Below are 27,444 nucleotides of genomic sequence, written 5' to 3'. Positions count from 1 at the left end.
CATAGGCGCCTATTACCCCCCACCTCCTTTTCTGATTTTTCACATTTGCTATCTGGTCACACTATCATGGAACCTTTGTGCAGTTGCTTCCATACCCAGAAACCCTGGCTCCAAAAGATGGCACTTCCTCCTGTAGTGACGTGGCTGAAGCTTGTCTCATGAGAACTCCCATTAGCATCTATAGGAGTTCCATGCACAAAGGACTCACAGGATTATGGGTAACACTCTATTCCCTGTTCCCATCCAGGATTTTATGCTTGCAGATACATGTGCCTGTAAATGCTGTTGGTGCCTTATTAAAGACTGGCTGGAAACTTGTCCCTAAAGCTTCCTTTTCTATCTATTGCAGTAGTGTTCTTACAGCTAGAAGGAAAGCAGATTAGAAACTGTGCCACTGTTTGTCTAATGCTGTCCCTTTTCCAGCAAGAACCCTGCCGGCAACTCCTCAGTTACAACTATTTAATGCCCAGGTGTCCCAGCCATGTTCAGAGCTTCATGGTTATAGGCACTGTACAAATCCAGGGTAACAGACTTTGTCTGCTCCATGGGAGTAGACAAGACAGATGATGGGAGGGATGGGAAACAGGCTCAGAGAGGGGCAGTGCCTTGCCCAAGTTCACCCAGCAGGTCAGTGGCAGAGGCAGGTTTGGAATCGAGATCTGCTCAGTGCCAGTCCGCTGCCCCATGTGCTGGACCGCACCGCCACAGCAATCAAGGAAAACAAACCCCATGTCAAATGAAGTGGACATTTTTTTGCAAGCTGGGAAATGGCTTCTCACTCCAACTGCTGCTGTGCTGGGGAGCGTGGGCACAGCTTCTCCTGAACAAACCTCCCAGTTGCAGTGGGAATATGAGGAGTGGGGCTGGAGAACAAGGGTCAAGGTTCAGTTTTAGCTCAGTGTGGCACCAGGGGGCTCAGGAACCCAGCCAGGCCCAAGCTGCTTGCGCATAAAACTCTAGAGCCCCAGCACTTCACACTGTCCACTCAGCATCCATAACAGATATCTTAGTTCTACTGCTCCGGCTGCCTGCTGCACCGCTTACTGCTAATACAAGTAGAGCGATGGTTGGAGAATCCAGGCTGTTTCTTGAATGTAATGTTGCTTTACATCAGGGTCATGGTGCAATGCACTTGCAGGAGCTGTGGGGTCTCCACCGATGAAGAATCCGGTTTTGTACCTGGCTCCTCTGCACACAGTCACAGCGAGCAGTAGCCATCTTGGGTCAGTCACTTGGGGGGAAGAGAGAACCCTTGTGGGTTTCATTCCCTTAATGTGAGCGGAATCCTTCACACCCACACGCCTCGTGTGCTGGAGCCAGCTGGCCAAGGTGGGCGGAGTTGGATGGTCACCTTTCCCTAATGGCTAAACTGAAATTCCTCCATTTAAAACACCCGTGTGGTCTTCCAGATGGCGGGCCTGTGAAAGCATCGCCAGGGACATGAGCGCTGGGATATGGTGCTCTTGACTGGGCTGTGTAATCCAGGGAGTGTTTCGCCAATCGATCTGGCATGGAACTTACTTCTAGACCTTTCCCTAGCAGCTGCATTCCCAGTTTGGAAGCTTTTTCTGGAGGAGATACTGAGGAATAGAGAGAGAGAGAGCTGGCAGCTGCTAGCCTCCATAAATCCATTTCCACAAGTATTTGCTGGCGACATTTATAGTCACAGGGCTGCTCTTTGAGCTTGAATGCTCATTTTCAAAGAGACTCTGGCTTAGTTGGTTTTTTAAGCAGTACCAGGCACATGCAGCCAGAGCTCATAGTGCTGTGACTCTCCTTGGGAATCTTCTCTCTGCCTGGCAATCGGACTCAACAGCCAGTCTGTGGACACCCATTTCCAGCTCTAACAGACCATTGCTTATACTTTGTCACCCAGGCTGCTTGAAAAACAGATTTTTTTTTCCTTTGTGAAACAATCAAGAGAAATATGAAGCCAGTGGGGTCAGCCTGGAATGTTTGTTTGGTTTGGCAACTCCTTTATTAGTCTCTCGGCATCTGAACATGGGTTTTCCCGCACCAGGACTGGTCCTCCACCAGAGGCTGAGATGAAATCATGCTCCCAAAGCTCCTTTTATAGCCCTTCAACTCCCTTTCGATTGCCACAGCTGTTTTCTTCCCTCTCTGCTGGGATGGGGGTAGCTATGACCTGCCCCGTCTTAGGAACTAGCAATGAGATGGTAGCACTTAGGACAGCACAATCGCTGCCACTGTGCCCTTGCACAGGGATTGGGCACAAAAGTGTGAGGAGGCTCCCTGCACTTTCTTCATCCCCTTGCATGCACCACTGTAGGGCTGGGCACAATCAGGACGTATATATAGAGAAATCACCTATTGCAAGAAGCCACAATACACATCTTTGTTCTGTTTGCTCTGGGGAAGATCATAGGAAAGTAGAAATAACTTATGCAAATACCATTTTTAAGGGACAGACCTGCTAAAATACAATAGAAGAAAATGGACTTGATAGGGGTGTAAGCCCAGGGAAAATACATTTTCAAACCTCTGGCACTGCCGGGTCTTGGTGAAGGAACGTCATTTGGGTGCATTGGAGTTATTAGTGTAACAAGCTTGTCAGAATTTTATTTTCTCACTCCGTTTGTTTGTAACACTCTTTGGCTAATGGCCATGGACAATGTGCTATAAAAGCAGGACTGGAATATTTGGCGTCTATCTGTGTAGACTGTATGTTTATAGTCTGTCTCCTCACCTGGATGTTAATCCCAGATGGCCTATATAAAGTGATGTTTTTAAAATAAGCCCCGACTCCTTTTAAAGAGCACAGCACATGCTGAACTCAACGAGAAAGTGACTGAAATGGGATGGATCCCTGTGGGAACATATGGGAGCACGGGATGTGAGGAGTTTCCCACTGACTTCCAATGCAAATCCAATGTTCCCATCCTCCTTGCTCCTGGGGAATTTTTCATAGGCTGACATGGTACTTCCTGCAAACATTCCCTCCCCCTCACTAGACATGCTGTCCCTCTGGGGTCTGTTCCAAAGCCCCCTGAAGTCAATGAGAGTCATTCCATTGGCTGAGGTGTGCTTTGACTCAAGCCCTTAGAAAATCCACAAATACTGGTTATCAGGTCAGTGTAACTCTCTTTAGATCTCAATCTATCCTGCTTCGCAGGCCCCACTGCTGGAATCTCCATTAAAGGACTCTAGTTTCCTTTGTCCTTGCTGGCCTCAGTTCAGCTCTCTGGGTGAGACAGGTATCTAGTTCCCAGAGGAGAGGCTTTCAGCAGAACATTACAAGTGACCTGCTTCTGCTGCAAGGCCTACAAGAAATAACCCAGCCTTTGATGATGTGGCGGGGGGAGGCAGCTGGGAGGAAGTGGATATACCTTTATGTAATGCAAAGCACAGGGAAAACAGCAGGTGTATGGAACAATCTATCTATCTGATAGACTTCTTCTCTCCCTTTTCTCTGCCTGATGCTTGTCTCCTTAGTCTGTAAGGTATTCTGGGCAGGGATCCACTGCCTGCCGAGCACCGAGCACAGTGGGGCTCTGAGCCTGATCGGGGCCCCTGGCCACTACCATGACAGAATAAATATTGGCACCCCTGCTTTTGGTGGCCTCAGTATGGGGGCGCCCAGGACTGACTGGGTCATGGAGATGGAACTAACCTTTTAGCCAGGCACCAATCTTGCAAAGCCCAATCTTGCACCTACTGGTGTCAAGGACATTTTGTTATTGTCTTCAGAAGGGCAAGATCCAGCCTGCTATGAGTGGAGCACTGAACACCTTGCAGAACTGGGCCCCCGGAAGCAGATTCCTGCGAGGCAGAGTTGCCCCACTAAAGGTAATGCTTGCCTTGCAATGACCCACCCCACACTCCTCTGCTGAAGGAATAGAGGGTTTTGGTCTTCAGGGCTAAATTAACCAACAAGAAGCTTCTAACAGAACTAGCTTCTGTGCTTTTACTTGGTGTGATCTTATCATCTCTGGAGCCTGCTGGCCCCTGTGTTATCATCCCTGTGTTCTCTCCGTGCAGCCCTGTATCCCAAGGGGCTGAGAGAGGTGCCCCCTACCACGCTCGGAATTCTGGGAAGCTCCAGCTGCCTCAGGGCTTTGCCCATTGCAAACTTTCTTCTCTTTTCATTACCGCTTTTGGTGTGACGGTAACTTTCTTTCACATTTCTTCTGCCTCCCCAGGATATGTATGGACAGCTGCTAGCGTCTCTTACCCCCCATACTCCTCCTTCTCTCCGGAATGCTGAAGAATTTATCTAATTTTTAATTATTATTTTAGGAATGCTTATCACTTTTCAATCAAGAGATCCCCTGGAGAACTCCCACTCTCTCCTTTGACACCTTGCTACATCTCTCCTTGGGCAGTCTTATGTTCACAGTCTCTCTCCCTTTTTGCTTACTTTCTTGGCCACTTGTACCTCTTCCCAGTCCTCATTCCCTGGATGTGGTGTCTGAGATCTCAGATCTTCTTATGGCAGGTTCTTGCTGCTCTTCCTGGTGCACACGGGAGGCGAAAGTTATCCTAACAATGATTTCCTGGAGCAATGACTTAACTACAGAAAATGTGCTGGAAGTTTAATTAGATGCATAAATGCTTTGCTAGATCATGGCCTTGGTTCAAATTTGGTCCTTGGCAGATACTGGGTCAAGTGACTATTCAAAGGCTACAGCTGAGTGTTCAGGCTATGGTTGTCCCCAAAGGATACACTGAAGGATGCTTCAGAATGAATATGCACCTGCTGATACTGTGGTATTGTCCCATGATGTCACAATGTTTACCTCTTCCTGCCCTGTGGATGAGTCTATGGGTGATGATGTTGCATTCTCATAATGTTTTGGTATCTTGATGCAAAGACATGATTGTAATAGGACACTGTCATAAGCCCTGAAGATCCCTCTTAAAAACTCTGATTCTCCTGCAAATTTGGGGATGGGAAGTGACACTAGTCTGGATGATAGGGGGTTCATGCACTAAACCTCCACCTTGGGAAAACTGGCTTCAAATTCTTGGCCACCAGTGAAATGGTCTGTAGTCAGGTCTTAGTTTCTAGTGCACTTTAATTCATTTCATATGCAAACACAACGATGCTGTCTTGATTTCTGGTGTGGTATGTCCTCATCCAGCTATATTCAAAGACAGAAGGGGGACTAGGTAGAAATCCAAGGCTAACTGGAGTGCAGAGACGCTAAATTGAAAGACACAGAATTAGTCTGGTTTCTTCAGACTCTAATTATATATTTTCCCCTTTTTCTGGTGTGAGCCCTTTTTAATTTTAATAAACTTTTTCATGTTGAGAATCTTAACGAGCAGTTCAGTGCTTTGGTTTACGCTGCAGTAAATATTTACAGCTCCATATAACTGCAGCTCCATTTCCCCTCATTTCAGGACCAAATTTCCTCTCTCCCCTCTCTTGCCCTGCACCTCGGAGCACTTATAACTGGGACAATTGTGGTGTTTCCCCTATAACTGCTGCTCAGTCAGGGATGGCGTGGGGCTCTTCACCACCCCAAGGTGTCTTTCCACAGCCATTGCACCCTGTGGGCCAGATTTTCAAGAGTTCTGGCCATAAGCAATGGGGGCTGCTGGGGGCTGAGCGCTTGTAGGTCTGGCCCTGAGCCGACTTGAAAATCTGGTCCTGTGACCCCATCCTCAGCTTCTCTCCTCCCTGTACCAGTGCCATTTTGCCATTGCCAGTCATCTAAAAGCAGGCCCGCACCTCCAGTTCCAGGACACTCCCTAGCACAAGGGAGGTCCAATGATTAGGGTGCTACCGGGGGACTTAAGAGAGACCAGGGTTCAATTCCCGGCTCTGCCGCACACTTCCTGTGTGACCTTGAGCAAGTGACTTGTCTCAGTTCCCCATCTGTTCCCTGTGGATAACAGCATTGCCCTGCCTCACAGGGGAGTTGTGAGGATAAATGCATAGACATGTTTGTTTGAGGTACTTGGAGACATTAGTAATGGGGGCCATATGCGGACCCTGGATAGAGCTGCCATTGCAGCCGGTGTATGGGGATTGACTAAAGTTTGATCACTGAAGCTACAGAGCTGGACTTAGCGAAGCCTATTCAGAGGTGGAACAGAGACAAATACGGAATTGTTATTAGCCCTCTTCCCCACACCCACCTAGGTGGCCCTCCCGCACTCTGCATGGTCACTTGCTCCGATTCCCCACCCCTCAAACTCCAGATTCAGCGTCATTTGGGAATTTGCGACCTCTCTTCCTTGCGCAGCCCAGGAAGGATGATTAACAAGACTGACTGCTGAGTTTCAATGCTCAGTAACCACGGTCAGCAGCACTGCACAGCAAGAAATGGCTGCTCCACAAGAGTTAGAGGGGCCCCTGCTGAGAGTCACTTGGACGCACAAATGTCTGGGTTTGGCAATGTCACCCGACAATTAAACAAGGGAATACAGTCCATCAGGCTGAGTAATGTGGGAGGCTTGGGGTCTGTATTGAACATGCAATTGGAAACAGGCGGCTCCTCTCTAGGAAGAGTGGCGGCTGGGTGGGAGGAGAGAGAAGAGCAGAAGCCCTAAATCAGAAATTCCATGGCAAACTCTAGCTCCCAACCTAACATGCCATTGAAATGTGTTTTCCTGCAGGGGCGGGGCTTCCCCCACTGAACCTTCTTCAGATTCAGCCCTGACGAATGCTAGTGAGTGAAAATATTTGCTGACACTTGCCAGCCAGGCAGGAGTGTATATTACCTGGCAGGTCCGTGAATAGCCCCAAAGCACCTGAGTGGAGAGAATCTGCATCTTGGGACGCCACCTGCTCTGTACTTTGGTTTCCTTCCAGGCTACTCTCTGGCTTTTTGTCCAGAGGAAAGAACATCTCTGGCGGGGTGCTGGTGCAGCACGCGGATTGGGGTGCAGGTAAAGCGGTATACTTTTGGGGCGCAGGCAAGCCCTAATGAGAAGAAGGCCTTTAAGTATGATGCAGGGAAACTTTCTTTACTAGAGCTGTTTCTGGATCAGGTGTTTTGTTTGTGAGAACTCCCACAGGAGTAAGAGAGGAAGAGGTGCCTCATGTTTCCCTGCTTTTGTTCTCTGTCTTGCTGCATGGCTAGTTAATTTGCAGCCCGCCAGACCAATAGAGAGGCATTACACCGGAGCCAGCTGCAATACAGGGAGGCACAGTGAGTCTATCCGCAAGAGGCAGAGAGTGCAGGCAATGTCCCTAGTTTTGCATCATCAGCACTTGGCTGAAGACCGACCGCAGTTTATCTTGAGGCTGTTTGGAAGCGCAGTGCATAATTTAGAGAAGCACAAAACTCAGGCCCAGCTCTCTGGGTTGCATTATAAAGGGCCCTCGCCGACGGCATGAAAACCTTCAGTCGAGAGGTTTGTCTTTTACTCTCAAAATGATCCTACTGGACACAAGGCAAGAAGCACCATGCCCAAGTCCTGTTACCCTTCATTCCCCTCTTACTTTGGGTGGGTTAAGGGACAAAGGGACCAAAAGTGCGATCGGAGGTGAGGGAGTGTGGGATGGCATCTCATGAGTAGGGGCCTCCAGAGAACTTAATTCAAAGACCTCATGAGACTGATGCTGGGGACAAAATGAAAGGCTGATGTTCTCTACTGAAGTCTGAGCAGACCCTGTAAAATCCCCTTCACCACAAAGTGTGGCATTGACATAGCTGTTGGAGGGACCCAGGAGTGGAGGTACTAGAGAGGTTAAGGCAGGTCAGGCCTGAGCGCTGTCGTGGGGATTCACAGCTCCTGTCCACAGCTAGTGCTATAAAGTCACTGCCCTAGGCAGCGAAATCCATCCCTAAGCTCAGAGACATTTTTTTAAAATATTCAAGTTCCAGGCGAATGAAAATCATAGAACAACTCAATCCTTTCCCCCGCCATTAAGATTTTTCATGTTTCTGTAGGTCAGAGGAGGAGTCATTTTTCATGGACCTTCGCTGAACTAGGTTCCAATTGACAGTATTTCCCAGGCCTGGCAACTCCTTATCAGAGCTACTGCTGTTATCTCACGGCTTTAAAGAGCAAGAGGACTGGAGTTCTAGATGGAGCAGGGAGAAAATGTTTTACCTGCAAATGTAAAACTTTAACCGTGATTCACTACCAGCAAAATGTCCGTTTATCGGTATAGCTTATCCCAGTTCCCCTAAGCAAGACAACAATACCAGCAGAAGGATCTTGCCACTATAACAGCAGCTACACTTGGGCTTTTGCTAGGATGGCCAGGTCAGCACAACAAATGTCCAGCCCTTGTCTCTAGAATGTGGTTCACCAGCTTCATCAAGGTGTCTCGTTGGGGGACGTTCTTTCCAGTGCATCTGCTGTGCAGCCTTGCCATCCTCAGGCCTGGGCTGCGCTGGGAGCTTTGCTGCCATAGCTAGGTCAGTTGGGGAAGGGATTTTTATTTCTTTATTTTGGTGTTGTGCTGACCTGGCCATCCTAGCAAAAGCCCAAGTGTAGCTACTGTTATAGTGGCAAGATCCTTCTGCTGGTATCGTTGTCTTGCTTAGGGGAACTGGGATAAGCTATACTGATAAAAGGACATTTTGCTGGTATAAACTGTCTACCCTAACAAAGTTTGCCAGCAAACTCTTTGAGAGCAGAGCGGGCTTCACTTCCCGTTGCTTCAGGAAGTGCAAGAACATAAGAACATAACGGCCATACTGGGTCAGACCAAAGGTCCATCCAGCCCAGTATCCTGTCTGCCAATAGTGGCCAATGCCAGGTGCCCCAGAGGAAATGAACCTAACAGATAATGATCAAGTGATCTCTCTCCTGCCATCCATCTCCACCCTCTGACAAACAGAGGCTAGGGACACCATTCCTTACTCATCCCGTGTGACCGCTCCAACTGGAGGTCGGGACACAGTGGAAGAGTAACAACACCTGACATATCTGTAACACCTTCCACTCGGGGTCTCAAAATGCACTACATGTATGGGAGCAAATTCATCCTTGGTGTAACTCCTTTGAAGCCAATGGCATTACACTAGGCAATGAATACCCCCATCCTAGATTCTGTGATAGTGTGGTTTGAACCATTGTAGCTGAATGCTTAGAAGAGTAGTTTTCAGCATGCCACTGCCACTCCAATGGAGACTCATTCAGCTTGATAGAGTACCCTACATTTTTGCATCTTTCAAGTCTCTTGGGTCTGCTAAAAAGAACTGGAAATCTCATGGCAGCATCACTGTGAGAGATCCCACAGGAAAGGATCTATTGTACAGTTGGGGATGCTGAGGCCAAAACATTTTACAGGGTCTGTGAATCTGGGATGCCTTAATGTTAAATGGAACCATGTATGGCCTGCTGGTCAGAGGGGCTGAGCGAATGGAGCTGTGGGTGTTTACACCTTAGCTGTTTCCAGTCGGGCAACCAAAAATGGAGGCAACCCAAAATGAGCGCACACTTTTGAAAGATGAGGCTTAAGCGAATTCCCCAAGGCCATGTGAGTTCATGGCAGAGTGGGGACTAGCGTCCAGGGCTCCTGACGCTCAGGGTCCTGCCTCCCCCATAGGACCATCGTCACTCTCTTTATGCCTAGAAGCAGTGAAAGGGTTAACTTCAGAGATCGGTTGGAATTAGGAAACAGGTGAGACAATGCTGTTAACAAAACCCGACCTAAACATTTGTCCAGAGCTTCAGATGACCCCAACTTTTAACTTTCATTTAGTCATTTTCACAGGCCACTGCCAACATCAGGTGATCAAGGCTATAACTATAGCATTTCCAGTCTCACCAGAAGCAGGGATGATCCGAATGGCTCCTGAGAGACTTTGCTGCCATGAGATTTCCAGTTCTTTTTAGCAGATCCAAGAGACCCGAAGGATGCAAAAACGTAGGGTGCTTTATCAAGTTGAATGACTCTCCATTGGAGTGGCAGTGGCATGCTGAAAACTGCCCTTCTAAGCATTCGGCTGTAATGGTTCAAAGCACAGTAGCTTAGATTTAGGGGTACTGCAGTGTTTGGGGCTGAGACTGTGATACTGACGGAAGCTCAATCTTTGAGGCCGGGCCTCTGACCTTCACTTTGACACAGCAACAAAGGAGTTAACAGCTGGTTGTTGAAGTCTGGTTGCCTTGAACATGTTCCTATATGAGGTCATTTGAATTTCCTGGGGCAGTCTCTATTCCCTTTTGTTTTATGCACCAGGCAGGCTACCCCAGCTGTGTGCAGCCCTGTGCCAAAGAGTGCCCACATGTGCATGCGTCACTCCCTCCTCTTAGTCGCTAGTGCCAGGCTGGCATTTGAAATGTGTTCTCTTTGTGTTCCTAACTGGGCAGAGGAGGATGCGGGGACAGAAAACAAAGGCTAAAGCTGCATCGTTTGGATGCAGCTGTGCACCAAGTCATGGCACCAGTCACTCACTTTCGGCCCCACTATGACAGACGAGCTGTGGTACCAAACCTGCGTGGGTGGGTCGCGGGAGGCCAGTGCTGCTGCTCCTCACCACTGTCATTGGGAGAGTCCAATGCTGCTGACTTTACCCCCGACAATGATACGCACCATGCGTAACGTACATGCAGCTGTGGGCATCACCAACATATCTGATGGTTTGCAGGTAGTAAGGGGGGTTCTGGTGTCCAGGATTGTGAGGTTTATAGTGATTTATGTGTTCATGGCTAAGAGTTTCAGAAGTGACTAGTAATTTGGGGTGCCTCGTGTTATACTCACAGCATTCACACAGAGAAGGTAGGTAAAACCATAAAGGATTCCTGCTGGATGGTTGCAATGTAAAACTACTTTATTTTTTAGAATTCAGATAATACACAAGAACCCAAAAACAGAGAGAGAGAAAACAGGCTGCTCCCAAAGGCAGCAAGGCACAACTCACACCATGTTGCTTTGAGCTGGCTCTTTCCAGACTAACTTTTGCTGCCATTGCTCATGTGCTTTGCTACAGAGCCCTGTAAGTAGGACCCAGGAACTACCCCCCCCCTTCTTAAAGTGATAACTTGCAATTCCAACACAGTCCTCAATACATCACACCTCAGGTTTTGAGTGCCCAACCTGAGACCTCTTAAAGGGGTCTGACTTCTTGTGGAAGGCAAGTGCTCAGCACTCTCTTTACAGTATCTCTGGTTGCGACCCCAATATCGTGAGTCATTTTGGTTTGTTAGATATATGGGGTGGTCCAGGTGGGAAGGGTGGTATAAAATATTGAGGTATATTTGAGGCTTATTGATTTATGGGGTATTCTGGGTTTGGCATGATAGGGTCACAGAGTTTAAGACCAGGAGGCACCACCAGACCATCTAGTTTGACTACCTCTATGTCACAAGCCACCAACATCCCCCAGCACCTGCACACTCAGCCCAACAACCGAAATGAGACCAAAATGTTATAGCCCATGGGAGACTAACCTGTTCTGTGCCACAGGCAGAGAACAGGAGGGAGTGAGCTGCACCACTGTCAGAGGCCCCGGCAATGATCAAGTGAGATATACTCAGATAACCCTTGCAAGTGACCTGCACCGTCACACTGCAGAGGAAGGCAAAAAAAAAAAAACCCTAGGTCACTGCCAATCTGGGGGGGGGCGGGGATTCCTTCCTGGCCCCAACCATGGCGATCAGTTAGACCCAGAGCATGTGAACAACAACCATCCAGCACTTGAGAGAGAGAGAATACTCAGCACCCCCTCAGAGCCTTGACCCACCCTATCCAGTGTCCCATCTCCAGCTGTGGCCATCCCTCATCCTTCAGAAGACGGAGATTTTAGAAACACCAACAGAATACATTGGAGGAGGGGAGATGGGAATCCCTTCCTGACCTCTGCTGTGGCCAGCTGAAACCCTGAAGCATGAGCTTTCAGGAATGTATGTGTCACGGAGTCCCCGGGCGATGCTCTGGAACTGCTCCCTACGGAGCCAGTCAGGACTCTGGTGAAATCGCCTCTCTGTGAGCAGACTGTTTTCAGGGCAAGGAGCTCACACGGCTTCCACCTTCCTGGGTTTGACCTTTGGAGCATTCAGCATCCTTTGCCCCTCCGTGCGCTTCCCAGAGCGAGTCCGCCCTGGGGGGGTCCTGGGGAAGCCACGGGGTCCTGCACCCCCACTTCGCAGTCAGACATAACTTTTAACCAGCCAGTAAAACAGAGGTTTATTAGATGACAGGAACACGGTCTAAAACAGAGCTTGTAGGTATAGAGAACAGGATCCCTCAGCCGGGTCCATCCTGGGGGGCAGCGAGCCAGACACCCACGTCCGCACTCACTCCCCGTCCCCAGCTAGCTCCAAACTAACTTACCCTCCAGCCTCTCCTCCTCTGGGCTTTGTTTCTTTCCGGGGCCAGGAGGTCACCTGATCTCTTTGTTCTTCAACACCTTTAGCTATCTCCTTGTAGGGCAGAAGGGCCCTGGCCATTAGTTGCCAGGAAATAGAGTGTCGGCCATTTATGTGCACTGGCCCTTTGCTCTGGAACAATCTCCCCCCTAGAGACTTAAGAAATGCATAGGGGAAACTGAGGCACCCCTACAATATTCAGAGGAAACATTAAGAACAGTCCCCATTCGTCACACGTATGATATAAACTGGAAGTGAGTTGCTGTCCCTTGCCCCCTACCACCACAAGCATTCAATTCACCATCTGTGAAATGGGGATAGTGGTATTTCATTTCACGCATTCTTTGGCTGTCTTAGCTGTTTAGACTGTGCTCTCTTTGGGGCAGGGTCTCTATTACAATGTGTTGGTACAGTGCTTAGCACAACAGGGCCCTGATCTGGGGTGGGGCCTTGAGGCATTATTGAAATACTGTTGCCTTTGGACAGGCTGTCAATCAGGTTCTTTATAGTCTCAGTACCAGCCAGCCTCTGGAGTAAACTCCTTAAGCTATAGTCCTTTCAAGTGACTATGGCAAGCTGCTGCAGCAGGGATAGGCAGGGGGTTGGGAGCAGAGAAGAGAGGAAGTCGCAATGGAATTTAGTTTTGTCTGATTTACTTTGCTAGTCTCATTCCCTTGCAAAGGCAAAACAAAACAATCCCCCTTAAACCGAACACAGTGCACCCAGAGAGAGAGACACACGCATTCATTATCAACCCTCCCAGCGCCAACATGTATCCAGTGAGGAACACAACAACCTTGATGAGGGGCAGCGGTGGTAGAAGGCACTTAGCTTGCCTGAAAGCACCGCAAACTACTTCACACGTGCAGGAGCTAAGCAGAGAACGAGGCTGCAGGCGGCTTCTCCGGTGTCTGGGGAAGAAGAGGTGAAATATTTCCAACCAGGGTGTTGACAGGTACTGTTGAGAGTGTGTGTGTGTGTGTGTGTGTACACACATATGCAGGGAGGGGGATACAGCATGATCCCACCTCTTCTATATAGCCCAGGAATGCATTCAGCAGCATAGAGTGGGGATCAGGTGTGAGGAAGGAGCTGTCTGGCTTCAATCAGAGAGAAGCATGACTAGCATGCCATTGTCTGAGCGAGCTCAGTGCTAGTTCCTAGGTAGCTATGTTTAGTCAGGAATCCCCCTTGCTGCACATGTTTGTCTTTCTCCCATGATTGCTTTCTCCCACTTCTTTTCACCTCCACAATGGCAGTTTGCAAACTCTTCTCAAGGGCTGGTTGTTGTGAGACCTGCTGATGGGCTCTCCGCGCTCTCTCTTCCCTCCTCGGCAGTCCTGTGTCTTGACGTCAGCCGGGGATAAGTGGCAGTTTCCAGGACTCTGGCTTGCTTGGAGAAATCTTGCTGGCTTCACACCACAGGCATGCTGTGAGCCTCCAAGGCAGGAACATCCGGCTACCGTCTAGTGTTTATCGAAACCCCTAATTGTATCTTAGGCACAGAGCATCCATTTACCCACCTCTAAATTTGTCCTCTAAGCAGGGCTGCAGAAGAGATGGGAACACAGCCACTCTCTTCGTGTCCTTATCGTTCTAGTTGGATGACTTTGCTGTTTACTCTGCAATGGAAGCAGGGGATCAGCTACTGTGGACAGTTGACGCTGAGCTGCGAGGCACTAAAAGATGTGGATGGAATTCTGGGAACCATGAAAATCATTCCTGTGGGTGCCGGGGCGGATCAGGTAGCAAACTACATCTCTGACTCATGGGACTTGGATCAGCTCCTGCTGGCCTGAATTTTTCCAGTTGAATTCCTTGTGCCTAAAAGCAGGCCTGATGATCTGAGAATTGCCCAGGCCTTCAAGATTCTGCCACTCTTAGCAAGCCCCGTAGTGTTGCCAACCCAGCCTGGCTTTTGCAGCATAGTTCCTATTTTAACAGGTGGGTCTCTTCTGCTAGCAGGACCTGAAAGACCACTGACGAGAGCCAGAGGCTCCCTTGGGCCAGTGCAATAGCATCCTGCTATGGTACCCCATGGCGAAGTTTCTTTGTGGTCTTGCCTGGCAACGCGATGATGGCCCTTGGAATAATGCAGTGGCACAAAGCAGTGAAATCCATCCTGCCGGGGCAAACTGCTGGAGGTGGCCGCACTGGCTAAAAGATGGGAAGGGTGGCACCCAGGAACGCCCCTCTCAGGAGAGTGCCCTATGCACTGTGATGTGTGGGAAGGGAAGTCCCTCCCCCAGAAAGCTGTTCTTGTAAGAAGTCGGAAACCAAGATCTCACCAGGCCAGATCTTCAGCTGCTGTAAGTCAGGATAGTTCTGTTGATCTCAGTGGAGCTACTTGGATTTACACAAGCTGAGGATCTGACCCACAGTGGCATCTGACTGTGTTGCATTCAGAAAACACCTGTCATAGGTGTCTGGCTACTCACATTGTTGTTGTAGGGCAAAAGCTATGCGGCCAGCCCTGCTCCCCCTGATCATTACACCTGGGACAGTCGTAGGTTTCACCTGGGCAGGTCTGCCTTGCTGGGTTGCAGAGGGAGGACAGTTGCCAAGGAAGCCAAGCCCTGGCTTATTAAGAAGGGCCTTTAATAATAGAGCTGGGTCCTTGAATTGTATTCAGAATGAACTGGGAGCCATGCAGTGTGCGGAGTCCGGGTGCAATCAGCTGCTTTCCTTGCGCAAGAGATAGGGTGATGCCCATTGTAGAGGTTAGGCTAGTAGCTCTCCTGTGGCCTTCATTCTCCATCCTAGGTCAGAGCCGTTGCAGTGACCTGACCTGGAGGGGATGAGAGCACAGATCACAGTAGCTAGATCCTCATCCAGCAGAGGACCAGGTGCAATCAAACGGAGGACCGTGCTTTGTCCCATCAGCCACTCAGTGTGGGGCGGGGGGAGCGGAGCATCCCAGCCCTTTAGACACTCGAGCAAGGTGCTGGGTTGGGTGAGTAGAGGAGATGGGGTGGTACTGAGAAGACAGGGCTGGGTGTGAGGAGGGGAAGCTGAGCAGAAATGAATTAGTAGAGTTCACACTGCTCAGGAATTGAAACCAGATCCCACGAGGTCCTGAGTCTAGTTGTTCCGCCTCCCCTTTCATTCTGCGTTGCCAGCAGCTATTAATACATCCGCGCATTAATTCTGAAGTGTGAGCAGAAAGGCTGGAGAGGATATGCTGGGGATTTCCTGCCCTTCGAAGGGAATCAGCCAGGGTGGAACAGCATTCTAGCCAGCAGCTCCTCTTAAAGAGACACACACGCTGCTAGCAGCAAGAAGTGAAATCGAGTCCAGTTTGTGAGAGCATTAAATAAATGTTCCATCCGGGCCTGGGGACATGAAGCAAATGCTGCTAATATTTAACAAGAGGCTGCCACTAAAATGTCCCCCCATAGCCGATGATAAGCCCGTGATCAGGCGTGCCTGTGATCTCAGGGCTGGGTAGGTAAGAGCTAAGGAAATGTACACACTTGTTTTCCTATTTCAAACAAATATGCTTTCTCCCGAAAATAACAAGGGAGGGAAGTAGCAGCACTTGTCAAACAAAGGTTTATAAAGAGCCATGTGCTGGGGATGTTTGTCCTCCTGGGGCTATTGACAGAGCAGTGCCGCGTTCAGCCTGTATAACTGGAAGGGGCGAGGGGCAGGGGGAATCTCAAGACCTAGCGGGGGTAGCTGGGGTTCTCCTCCTCCCTCAGTGTAAACCTATATTTTAAATACATGGCACCTGGTGCAATCTGGTCTTCAGAAGCATTTTTAGGAGCCCCAGGGATAAGTCATCTCTGGCAGGGATGATTCAGCAACATCTCTGAGAGGGGATGATTGTCCGGAATCCACCTTTCAAAGGAGTGGTAGAATTCCATTAAGAGCCTCCCCAACCTTCACGTCGCCAAGGACGTGCCAAATTATTCATGCGAGAAGGGGGTTCTTGGAACAAATGCTCAGCGGATGCTGATCTAACCTGACGACTCCATGGGCCAAATTCAGCCCAGGTGTAAATGGGCCCTGCCCTGGTGTAAGGGATCACACCACACCTGAATCTGTATTGCTACAGCCAGACATGTTCCATTGCACATAGTGTGGGTCAAACACATTAATCCACAACCCCCCTGCCTCCTGCCCTCTCCTCCTTTCACTGCTTTCCAGGCCACTACGCAGAGAGGTTAAGGCCAGAAGGAGCCTAAGTGCATGGCCTTGTGCTTCACACTGTTGAATTTCCTCCCGTTTCCGGTGCTCCAGACTCCAAGGTACTATGGATGTCTGAGAAGTAAAGGAACTAGCTGAATCCATGGCAGCCCAACCTAGGGGCCTGGAGTCTGTGCATTCGCATGCAACACTCCCTTGCCAGCAGCCTGAGTGCTGGGGCAGGAGCAGGAGCTGGAGCAATATAACCCAGTTAGTGTTTTATGGGAAGAAGATGGAGGGAGGGAGAGTGGCAGTGTCGTGTGCCAGAGACTTTGTGTCACTTGCTGGTGTGGCACCTAGTGCATTGGGGCCCTGGGGGCTGATTGGGGGCCGTAGGTGCGGCTACAGTAGGAATAATGAAGTGTCAGGAAGGATGGACTCTTGGGAGCTTCACTGGGGGAGAAGGGGATTGAAGCAAACTGTCCCAACCAGGTGATCTTTGCGCTGACTCTAAAATCCATGCGACTCCAGTACAGCCCATAATAATATGGGTTTACAGACTCCCCTCCCCCCAAAATGATGTAGATGCCCAAATCCCATTAATTTTAATGGCTATCCAAGCCACCTAGACAGCTTTAAAAAGCTCAGACTGTAGCCCTTGAACTCATCCCATATGAGCACCAGTTGTGCTAGAAAATAATTCTCTCCTTAACTGAAAGAAAGGAGGAACTCAGCCCCTCTGTGTCAGGCAGCCAGGTGTCATGGTGATGCGCATGTTAGGAAACCTAGAGAGCCAGACAGGAGGACCTGCTAATAGACTTTCTCCATGTCTCATCCCAAGGTCCCTGTGGTGGCCACCAAGTTGGTAATTAAAGAACCGATATGTACTGGATCATCTCAATGTCCTGGCTAACAGTCCCATCTCGGTGCAATGGGATCCACCATCCAAAGCTGTGTGTGAGCTTTCGCTGACCACATAATGGCTGCTTTATTTGTCCACAGAGTCGCTGCACTGCCAGCACCCAGCTGGTTGCCTTGCAATGTGCTCCAGGGTCTCTTGACTCGGGTGTGGAAGACACGCTATATATAAACCCCAAACTCTAGCCTCTAATTGGATTCTGTTTGTTTTCCTGCTTGCCGTTTCCTCCCTAACGCCCCATCGGAGAGAGATGCCTTGTGTCTGCAGCCCGTCGTAAATAGCAAACACGCTGGTTGCGGGGGAGGCTAAAGCATGGAAGCCACACGCTGTCCCCCGCCCCCGACTGGCTCAGCAAGCGCAAAGGAAGCTGGGAGATCAAGGTTCCTATTTGTTTAAGCTTCCCAGCTCCAAATGGAACTGGAGGCTATTTTCAAAATGGTCAACAGTTCTTCCCTAAAGGCTGCTCCTAATTTGCCCTCTCACACAGCTCTATTATTGGCCCTGTGTAGTGCCACCAACTGGGCCTTGTGACTCCACCTGTATTTTTTAACAAGGGTTTTTAATGTTTAAAAAAAGTCCAGGCACAAGAAAACCATCAGATAAACGTCCAGCGGAGTGGCCAATCCATAACGTCCTAGGCCTCTCCTGCACTTGGTCAGTGTCTCTCAGGGGGCAGACACAGCACCAGGATTAGGGCTTTCCTAAAAGGTCATCACAATGCAACAGTCGCCATTTTGTTCTGGGATACTTCACACGCACACAGACCCAACCCCGATTTTGGCTTTCATAAAATATTTGCAGAACAGCCAGTTTCTCACAAGGAGCAGCAATTCCAAGGATGGTCCACGTCCTACTGACATTGAAAAGTCCCAAATGTCAATTTTGTTCTCAAAAATAAGGGCCAGTTTTCATGGATTCAAAATGAGATGCAGAAGCCGTTTATTTTGAGATCCACATTTCATGGTCAGTACCGTGCACAGCCCTAATCAGAGTGGCTCCATTTGATGTCAGATCCCTGTGACCTTCAGTGCCCCTCTTTCCCCAGTGCTTTCCATCAGGACAACTGATTTTAAAGTGCCTGTAGATCCCTAAAATAACAGCATCAGTGAGAAGCCCCGTCACCAGATCACGTTTTACTAACCTCTTCCTTAGAAATTATTGAAACACACAGCAGCTATTGTATTAGCGCCACCCCTCACCCCCCGCTTCAGAAAACCATTTACACACATGCTTATCTTAAGGTCATGGATGAGTATAACAGTTATTCAGCAAAGCATGTGCTTAAACATAAGCACGTTCTTAAACGCATTGGGGTCTTAGTGGCGTTCTTTCAGACGCTTCAGTGTTATGCAAAGGAGCAAAGACAAACAAATAATCAAAAATCTACATTTTCACCAACAGGTGCTGTTAGCAATTGCTATGTATTTTGTTTTACTTTATTTAGATTTATACAATTCCTACATCATAAAGCACCGATTGAGGACTCTAGGCCCCTTTGCCAGCTGTTTAAAATACAAATATGAATGCAAATAAAAGCAAACTCCATAAACTCTCCCAAACCAAGAAGGAAAAAAAAGCTGGAGCACCCAATTTCCATCCCTTGGCACAGCAGCCCCGGCCCAACAACCATGAGTCACTAGATCCATGCTATTTCCAATCCTAGGGGAGGGGAGGAAGAAAATCCCACACATAGAATACCTGGCTAGTAGCTACTGGTTGCCGTACCCACTGCAGCTAGCATGCAGTGAGAGACGACGTCTCAGGTTGGCAGGTCCAGAGCCATCCAGGTCTTGATGGGTTAAAACCCATATGCTGCAACATTTGTGCTGCTTTGCATCTCTCCTTCCTTCCCATTCATCTATTTCCTCTCTCGATATTTCCCCTTAACCTTTCCTTTCCTCTGTAGCTTTCAATTGGCTTCCTGCATGGAGAGACTGTCAATGAAGACTCCCTATGGAAGGGAATGGATTGGATTCTGTGCTGCATGTAGCTATGCGACACTTATAGCTTTTTACCCTTTTACATTTCGGACAGGAAGTACAGAGTTGCTCTTTGTGGATGGAGAAGCATCACCTATTCTCCTCTAGACATTGAGAGGCAACGTACCCTTAGTGAATAGGGCACTGGACAGGGATTCTGGAAGTTTGAGTTCTGTTCCTGGCTCTGCCACTGACCTGCTGGGTGACTGTCACTGATCCGTGCTTCTGTAAAATGGAGATAATATTGACCTCCTTTGAGATGTACTGGTGCAAAAGTGCTGTAGAAAAGCTAGAGATTATTATTATATGAGCCGCAAGCATATCCAGAATTCTCATAGTAAAAGAATATGAGAAAGAATCTAATCCCTACCTCTTCAGGGCATAAGCCAACTTCTAACTATAGGGGTCAGAAGGAAACTCTCCATGGGAACAGGTTATCCCATAACTGCTCCTGCAGGGTTTCTTGCATCTTTCTCTGAAGCAGCTGGCACTGGCCATAGGGGCCATTGGTCTGATCCCCTGCAGCAATTCCTTTCTTCCCCTCTCTGGCTTTGGCAGCAACCAGATTCCATCATCCACGTGTTAGAAAATGTGTAGCTTTGGGGGATTTTTTAGTACTGCTGCCATAAACCAATGGATAGTAGATTCAACCCAGAAAAAACAAGATACGTTTCTTGACAGCTCCCTTAATCCAATGATTCTTTCATGGGAAGCTTATTCATCCAGACAGATAATGGCTTAGGGACTGTCTTTTTTGTTCTGTGTTTGTACAGCGCCTAGCACAATGGGGTCCTGGGCTATGATCAGGGCTCCTAAGTGCCACTGCAATACAAATAATAATCATGAGCTAATCCTCTGTCATAGTCCACATTACTAAGGGACATGTGTCTGATGCTATTGCAATACACATAATTTTCCATATAGATTGTACACATTTTGGGGCAGGGACTGTCTTTATTATAGGTGTATGTACAGTGGCTAGCACAATCGGGCCCTGATCCCTGATCAGGGCATCTGTGCTACTGTAGTAGAAATAATAATCCATATAAGAAGATTCCAGGATTGTTCCTCAGTGTGTGCCCCCCCCCCCCCCCGATGCCTAGAATGTCTGTTGAGTCCGTGTGAAGCAATGGAAAGTAAGGAACCTGGCTGAGAGCTCTATTTGTTTGGAATCTCACCACGCTGAAGCAGCACTGGGAGTCATGGCCTGTTACCATCCCGTTTTTAAGTTCTCAGCCATGTTTGGCTTTTTGGCGCACCACGCTTTACAAAGAACACCCGTGAGACAGGTGAATAACAATACTGGCTTTCCATTCCTTGCCACCTAGTGGTAGTCCCTGCTTTCTCATTGCGGGGCCGGGCCTCTCTTGCATGCACAGAGGGGAGGGGCTGGGGCCCTTACATCTGGCCAGTTGACTCACGGCCTGAGGAATTAGCCGAGTGTTCTCATTGCCCAGCTGATGAGTGTCGTGTCGGCTGCTGGTACCCTTTGTGCTTCACCACTTAGTGCCATCCTCTGGATCTGCTGCAGTCACAGAGACGGTTCCTGGGTCATTCAAGGCCGTGTGTCCCGTGGACAGAACAGCTTGTGGCTTGGGTAGCGAGCAGTGTGCTTGCTGCAGTAACAGAAGATGCAAGCATAGCTCGCTCCCTACAGAGCCAGAAGGCTGTGGGTTCAAGTCCCATCAGGGGGGTGGCCTTATTCCCATGCTGAGGCCCCAGGCAGTATGTATTGAGCTGGTACAGGTGTTCACTCAGGGGGAGGTGTTTAACCAAGGTCTCTTCTGCTTGGCTTTGGCAGCTGTCCAGGTGGCAGTTTCCACAAAGAGGAGCCTCCAGCCCCAGAGACCTTGCCAGCATTCCCCCTTCCTGCCCTCAACAGAAGCAGCTCTAATGTCCAGCCTGGCGCATGAGCTCATGATGGCTGCTCCATTTACTCTGCCCACGCAGTGCACTGCCAGCCCCCATCTCATCGCGGTGCAGGAAGGGAGTACGTGAAAGGTGCTTTCTGAAGCCCAGCTCTGTCCATTCGAGGATGACAGGGCAGCCCCTGACTCCCGTCACCGCTGGGTTAGAAGGGGAGGTTTCACTATCGTTTTCCAGCTGGCTTCAGAAATCTCTTCTCTTATCGCTTATGTAGCAAGGGGAGGGCCTGGCATCGCCGGCTGTTCATGTGAAGGAGAAGCAGGGACTGCTTGCCAAGATTCAGCAGTAAACCTCTCCAGCAGGGCTCTGGTGGGAGACTAAACATGTGCAGCAGTCGGGTCCTTTCTGGTAGCAGGCAAACCGTGATGCCCTGCTTGAGGATGAAATCAGCCTTCATCAGCGGAATAGTTTATGCATGAATCGAAACTTCAGACCTGGCTGGGTGGGGGAACAAGCAGGATCTTAGTCCTTTAAAATGCTTTAGCCACCGAAGGAGGAGGGCCGGGGATAGAGGAAATAGCAACAAAATAAGACTGGGGAAGCAGGGAGAGATTTGAGAAGCTGGATGTGTTGCTCTGTTATTCCAAGGAGTCAAGTTGTGTAAGCATCTCCTGGTGGATACTAAAAGGAGTCAGCCGCGGAGACGGCCACAGTCTCCTGGATTTGCGCATGCTGCAGCTTTAAGACTGTGCTCTGGAGAACTTGGGCTTTGCCATCGTCTACATGCGCTGGAGTATTTCGGGGGGTTGTTGATTTTGCGGGTCATGTACCTCCCCTCTTTTTTTTTTCTCTCCCTTTCTGCCTCAATCTTTCTTTTCATTTCAAAGAGACAAAGCTACTTCAGTTTGGAGCACAAACATATGATCAGCACATGGAAATGTGGTAATTTGGATGCATTCATGATTGCAACAGATTGAAGAAATTAGACCAGACAAAGAGCTTTTTTTGGGAAGAGGAGGAGGAGGAGGAGGAGGAGGCAAGGAAAGGAGGGAGGGAGGGAGAGTGGGTGAAAGAAGGGGACGCCACCGAAAAAAGGGACGGCGTGACACGCGGATGCTAAATATATCCCGTAGTAATGGAGAGGGACCGCATTTCAGGTAGGCTATTGATCATTTTATCTCCGCTGTTTTGTTACTCTCCTCTGCTCCCCCTCCACTTCCTCCAGAGTGTCTGCATGTTAAGAGAAGAACCAGCCAAGCTCTGGTTTGATTTCAATGGTCCCTTTTATTTTTTATAATGTTCTGCTTTTTTTTTTCATCCTCCTAAGTTCTCCAGACAGACTGTGTTTCCAACAGAAGCAGAGGAGGGTGTGGGAGAAAGAAACCGTTTTCTGGGTCTGGATTTCATTTGAATCTCTCCCTTGCTCTCTCTCTCTCTCTCTTTTTTTTTTATTTTCCAATCTGCTGCACCGAGTGAGGCAGATGAATGCTGAGACTGTTAGCTCAGGACTCGGAGTCAGGGAGAGAAAATATCCTGGCTCTTGATTTAAGGATGCCTTTAGATCCTGGAGGTTGGCTGCTTAGTTCATATGGCTGTGTGTTGTGGTTTAGCTCTCTTGGCATGCCAAAGCTTGTGTTAAAGACAATATCTTCCTCTCCAATAATGCTTGTATTGCTGCACAGAGACTCGGTCATAGGTCAGGAGTCTCCTGTTGCTAGGACAGGGCCTCCTGGCTGCATGTGTTCCCACGTTGAGCTGGGGTTGGTTGTATAACCCTGGAAAAGGGGGTTGATTTCATGCAGTTGGCATGTCTTCGGCTTCAAGTTGCTAGTGAAGAGTGTGGATTGGGATTGGGGTGGGGGTGGGGAGAGAAGGGCAACTAAACCGGATACATCCAACTCCTGTCCTTCCCTGCAAACCCCAACTAATGGCGCATGTCCGAGAGATTAATCCCAAAACTGCTGCCGATTGGTCAGAAGGCGTCAGGTAACCGCGGCTCAGCAAGCAGCTTTGCAGCATTGCAGGACTTGATGCTGAGCCATGGCTAAGGCCTTGACAGCTATTCATTATTAAAAGCCACGGGTGGGGATGGGGGAATGTTTGTCCTAGAGCTTGAGCCCAGAGACTGAGACTAGGGCTGAGTCCATACAGAGCTCTGAGGGTCCCAAAGAGAAGACAGGAGGCCCTCCAGCAAAGGAATCCCAATGCATTTGGAAAGACCAGGGGTGCAGGGGCTGCTGCTTTGAACGGGCTGGGACTCTGCAGCCATTAACTCAGTGTGTGGTTCCCGGTTTTTTCCCTGTTCCCCGCCCTGCTCAGGGCCAGGGGGTGTGCTGGGGTGGAGAGCAGATTGCTTCTTACCTGCTCTGGAGCCTGCATGTTCTTCTGGCCGCTCTGAGTTGGCCTGGGTAAAGCAGCGACCGGGTGGGGTGAGGCAAGCAGCACCACGCTACTGGGCATCAGGGTTGGAAAGAAAACCACAAGGACGAGAGGAAGCAGTCGAGCAAGGGAGGGGTGGGGGTGAGAGTGGGGGACTGTGGGGCTCTGCAGTTGGACACCTTGAGACATCTGTAACTCCTCTGCTGTCTGTCTGTGCCATGAAGTACCACCAGGAAGGCCTTTCTATACTCCAGCCAGGTGTGTAACAGTGCTCGACAGAGAGCCCAACCCTGATGGAGCACAGACCAGCTGCAATTGCCTAAGGGCCTGATCCTGGTAGGTGCTGGGCACCCGCAACTCCTGCCATTGCTGTCAATGGGAATTGAGAGCGCTCCCAGCTTGAGATTGGCCTGCGGGAGCGTTCTCCCCCTCCCAGCCCTTTTCCAATAAGGGCAGCTCGGATGACGCGTGCGCTCCTTCTCTCTTGCCCTCTCTTCCCCACATTCCCTCCTTTGCTTTGAGCCACTTCAAAGCATTCCTGGGAGCTGCCCTTGACCCAAAGGATGGAGTGTGTATGTGTCAGTAATACCAGTGCTCCGACGTGGATAATCCTCTATCGCTGCAGCACGGGCCTCGGCCAGGCAAAGGATAAACAACAGAGGGAATGGGACAAGTTCTGCAGAACAGGGCCAGTCGGACCCAGCACAGAACCGATCTTTTAAATCCGCTGCTGCTTTCCTTTTGCGCTGATATTTTCCCAGGACAAGGGGGCCTGACAAACAGGAGTGCTGGCAAGAAACTGGACTTTAATTTCTGGCCCCAGTCACGTGCTCTGAGGCTCTTTTTAGTCAAGAGAAGTGCCAGATCTCCGCTCCCTGGAGCCCCTGCTCATTTGGGGAACTACTCAATACAAGACACTTCATGCAATCTACATGCAATAGCTAACTGTAGCAAAGAGCCCACCTAACTCTGGGTGGGATACCTCCTATCCACGCTGATCCTTGATATGCAAGGGAGCCAAGGGCAGGAAAGACCCTGGTACAGTAGTCCACAGATGCAGCAGCTCTAGTTAACCTCCAGTAGCCTGGCCCCTTCCTAAGGGTCACTAGCAAAGTATGCAAACTGTCGTGTCTGCTGATGACTTAGCTGGGGTGTGCCAGCGACCCCTGCTGGAATCTGATGGGCCTATGCAGATTTCAGTTCCCTTGATTTAGTTGTGTCATGCAGTTGTTGGCAGGGAAGCCAGGCAACAGAGCCCCCAGTTAAAGCCTTATCCTGCCCGTGGATGACAAATAATTGTGATATGCGCTAAACAAGGGTAGTAGCTGTATGTCTCTTAACTCAGGGGCACAGAGGCAGGTTTGCACACACAGCTCAAGCTCACACTTGGGGCCGTTTCACGGGGGATACGATACCCTGTACTCTGCTCGCTCTGTTCTGGAGGCCGAAGCTGTCAACAGTCTGTGCTGGGGAGGAAAGAGTGCACTGCAGAGTTGCCAGGCAATGAAGCTCTGTCCAAGCGTGGAGAAAGAAAGGGACATGACTAGAGGCAGTTCTTGAATGACTCATCCTTTTCGAAAGCCCTGTCTCAGCAGCGTGGGAGAAGGAAATGCAGGAGGGTTATGGGTATACGTAGAGCCTGAGGAAAGAGTTAAAATCCAATGACATCGATTTGTAAAGAGTAAACAATATTGAAAAGCTGCGATTCAGGGAGGAATTTCAAATGTGCTGGGTAAACACTTTAGAGACACAGTAAAGTAAGGGTTAAAGGGAACATAGGAAAATCTTGTTAAGTGAGGTTCTGGGCAGTTCAGATTATGTTGTCAGTTTTCCAGGTTTATTCTCCAGCACTGACTCCTGGGCAAATCGGCTCAGTTTGCCTGCCAGCAGACTGAGCTGTGCCTGGTACCTGGCAATCCGGCTGTGATCTGCGGATCCGATTCTTACACGGGGTCTGACTCTGATCTCACGTACACCAGAGTCACTCCATCGGCGATACTCCTGCTGCACACCAGCAGGGCTGATGGAGAGGGGCAGCTGTACTGGGGCCCTATGCCCGGGCCCCCCCTCCCCCCAAAACATTTGTAACATCTAGGTAAATAAAAGGAAATGGAGGGGGTGCAGCCCCAGCTAACATTATTGTACTGGGGCCCTACATTTCTCTCGATGGGCCTGCATACCAGTGAACAGGAGAGGAGAATTGGGCCCCCCAGTTTCATCTGAGTCATGGCCTCATAGTCTGGCTGGTCGTGCTTCAGCCATCGTGACAGGAGTTGGCAGTTCAGCGGCTGCTGTCCTAGGCAGAGGAGAAAGCATCCTGCTCTCTCTCAGCTCTGCTGGCTCTGCAGTGTTGGCAGCAGGAAAGAAAAAAACCCTGGTTTTGGTGAATCAACGAAACATGACTCAGATGGAGAACAGATCCACGCGATGCTAGGCGGCCACGTTTCCTAGGCACTCTTCTGGCCAGAAACATGCTTTTAATTAATATTCTACCACTGGAGCTTCACAATGCGGAAATAAAAACTCCCTGTCTGAATTCTCCATGTGAAGGGGCCTCAGCATGACTGAGAATCAAGCCTCTTCTCTTCCGTAAGAGTGCTGCGCTCCTGCAGCTACTGTAAATAAGCATTCCTGAATCCTACAGGCACTCCCCACACTGGGAGAGCACAGGCCTTGCCACGTCAAGGCAGATCAACAGCTTCCCTAATTGGCTCTCCTGTCTCTGACAGTGGCCAATGCCTGATGCTTCAAATGAAGGTGCCAGTCCCTGTAATACACTTAGTTCTGCGCCCGGTGATCCTTGAAGCGCGAGGCTATGATAGTCCTTGTCAATTGTATTGTAGCTTGTTTAAGTACAGGGACATATTCAGATCATGGTCCTTTAAAATGTTCTAGTCTCTCTAGGTTCTTACATTGCACCTATCACCATAATATCTGAGCACCCTCAACAGTGCAGTAAGCAACATGTCTAATGTTTGTTCTCTCATCCGCTCCTCAGGGGAGAAGTGTGTGTAGGGAAGTGTCTTGTTTTGGATTTGTTTTATATACTATATAAATGTTGCTCTATGTTTATGTTAGAGAAGGCAGGTCAAAGAAATGCGCCTTGCACTTGGAGCGGAAGGCGGTGAGCATTGTGATGGTCCTGAATTTTTATAGGAGTTAAAAACTCGGGGAAAAATAAAAAAACCTGGTATGGGGATGGCCAGGCCAAACCTGAGGTTCTGCTCCCTACACCTCTTGCACTGTTGCCTATCAGATGGGCATTTTTCTTTCTGCCTTTCGTGTTGCTTTCCACAGTATGTACACTGGGCCATGATGTCAGCATTCTCAGTCAGTCTGCCTTTGTCCTGCTTCCTGGGTTCCTTTGGCATGAACTTGAGTACTTGTTTTGCACTAGTAGCTGTCATTGCTTTGATCCTTTCTCTGGACAGTTCAGCTGTGCTTGCTATTTGGAGGCATTTCTCTAGGATTAGATCTGTTTCTTTCAGCAGTCTCTCCTGTAAACTAGAATTGTGTGTCCCAAAAACAATCCTGTCTTTAATTAGGGAGTCTTTCATGTTTCCAAAGTTACATGTGGATGTCGGAGTTCTCCACTCTGTAATGTAAATATCTAATAATAGAATATCAGGGTTGGAAGGGACTTCAGGAGGTCATCTAGTCTAACCCCCTGCTCAAAGCAGGACTAATCCCCAGACAGATTTTTGCCCCAGATCCCTAAATGGCCCCCTCAAGGATTGAACTCACAACCTTGGGTTTAGCAGCCCAACATTCAAACCACTGAGCTATCCCTCCCTCTTCTGTTTCTTGGTTTTGAATTAAAAAAAAAAAAGTCTCATTCTGTCAGATCTCACAGCACTTATCAAACACCTCTACCGGCTCTTCCAGTGTTTCAGGCATTATTCCTTGCAGCAATGCCTCTCTTACTTCTTTTTT

The 27,444-nt window shown here is 49.2% G+C and overlaps 1 protein-coding gene across 2 annotated transcripts in view; it reads left to right on the top strand.

Annotated features, from left to right (window-relative positions):
- Positions 1-27,444, top strand: part of SEPTIN9 (septin 9) — a 252,992-nt gene that overhangs the window by 42,484 nt on the left and 183,064 nt on the right. The window contains exon 1 of one of the 2 annotated variants that reach the window (XM_054047107.1): positions 22,202-22,289. The exons of the other annotated variant lie outside the window; for it this stretch is intronic. Within the exon in view, the coding sequence (XP_053903082.1) occupies positions 22,268-22,289 (22 nt within the window). The 5' untranslated portion in view covers positions 22,202-22,267. Of the gene's footprint in view, positions 1-22,201; positions 22,290-27,444 lie in introns of those variants that run through there. 2 annotated transcript variants of the gene reach the window in all.

The sequence above is a fragment of the Malaclemys terrapin genome, chromosome 13 (genome assembly GCF_027887155.1).
Source record: "Malaclemys terrapin pileata isolate rMalTer1 chromosome 13, rMalTer1.hap1, whole genome shotgun sequence".
Taxonomy (NCBI): domain Eukaryota; kingdom Metazoa; phylum Chordata; order Testudines; family Emydidae; genus Malaclemys; species Malaclemys terrapin.
Note: the sequence above shows the minus strand (reverse complement) of the source record. Positions and strands in the feature narration are given on the sequence as shown.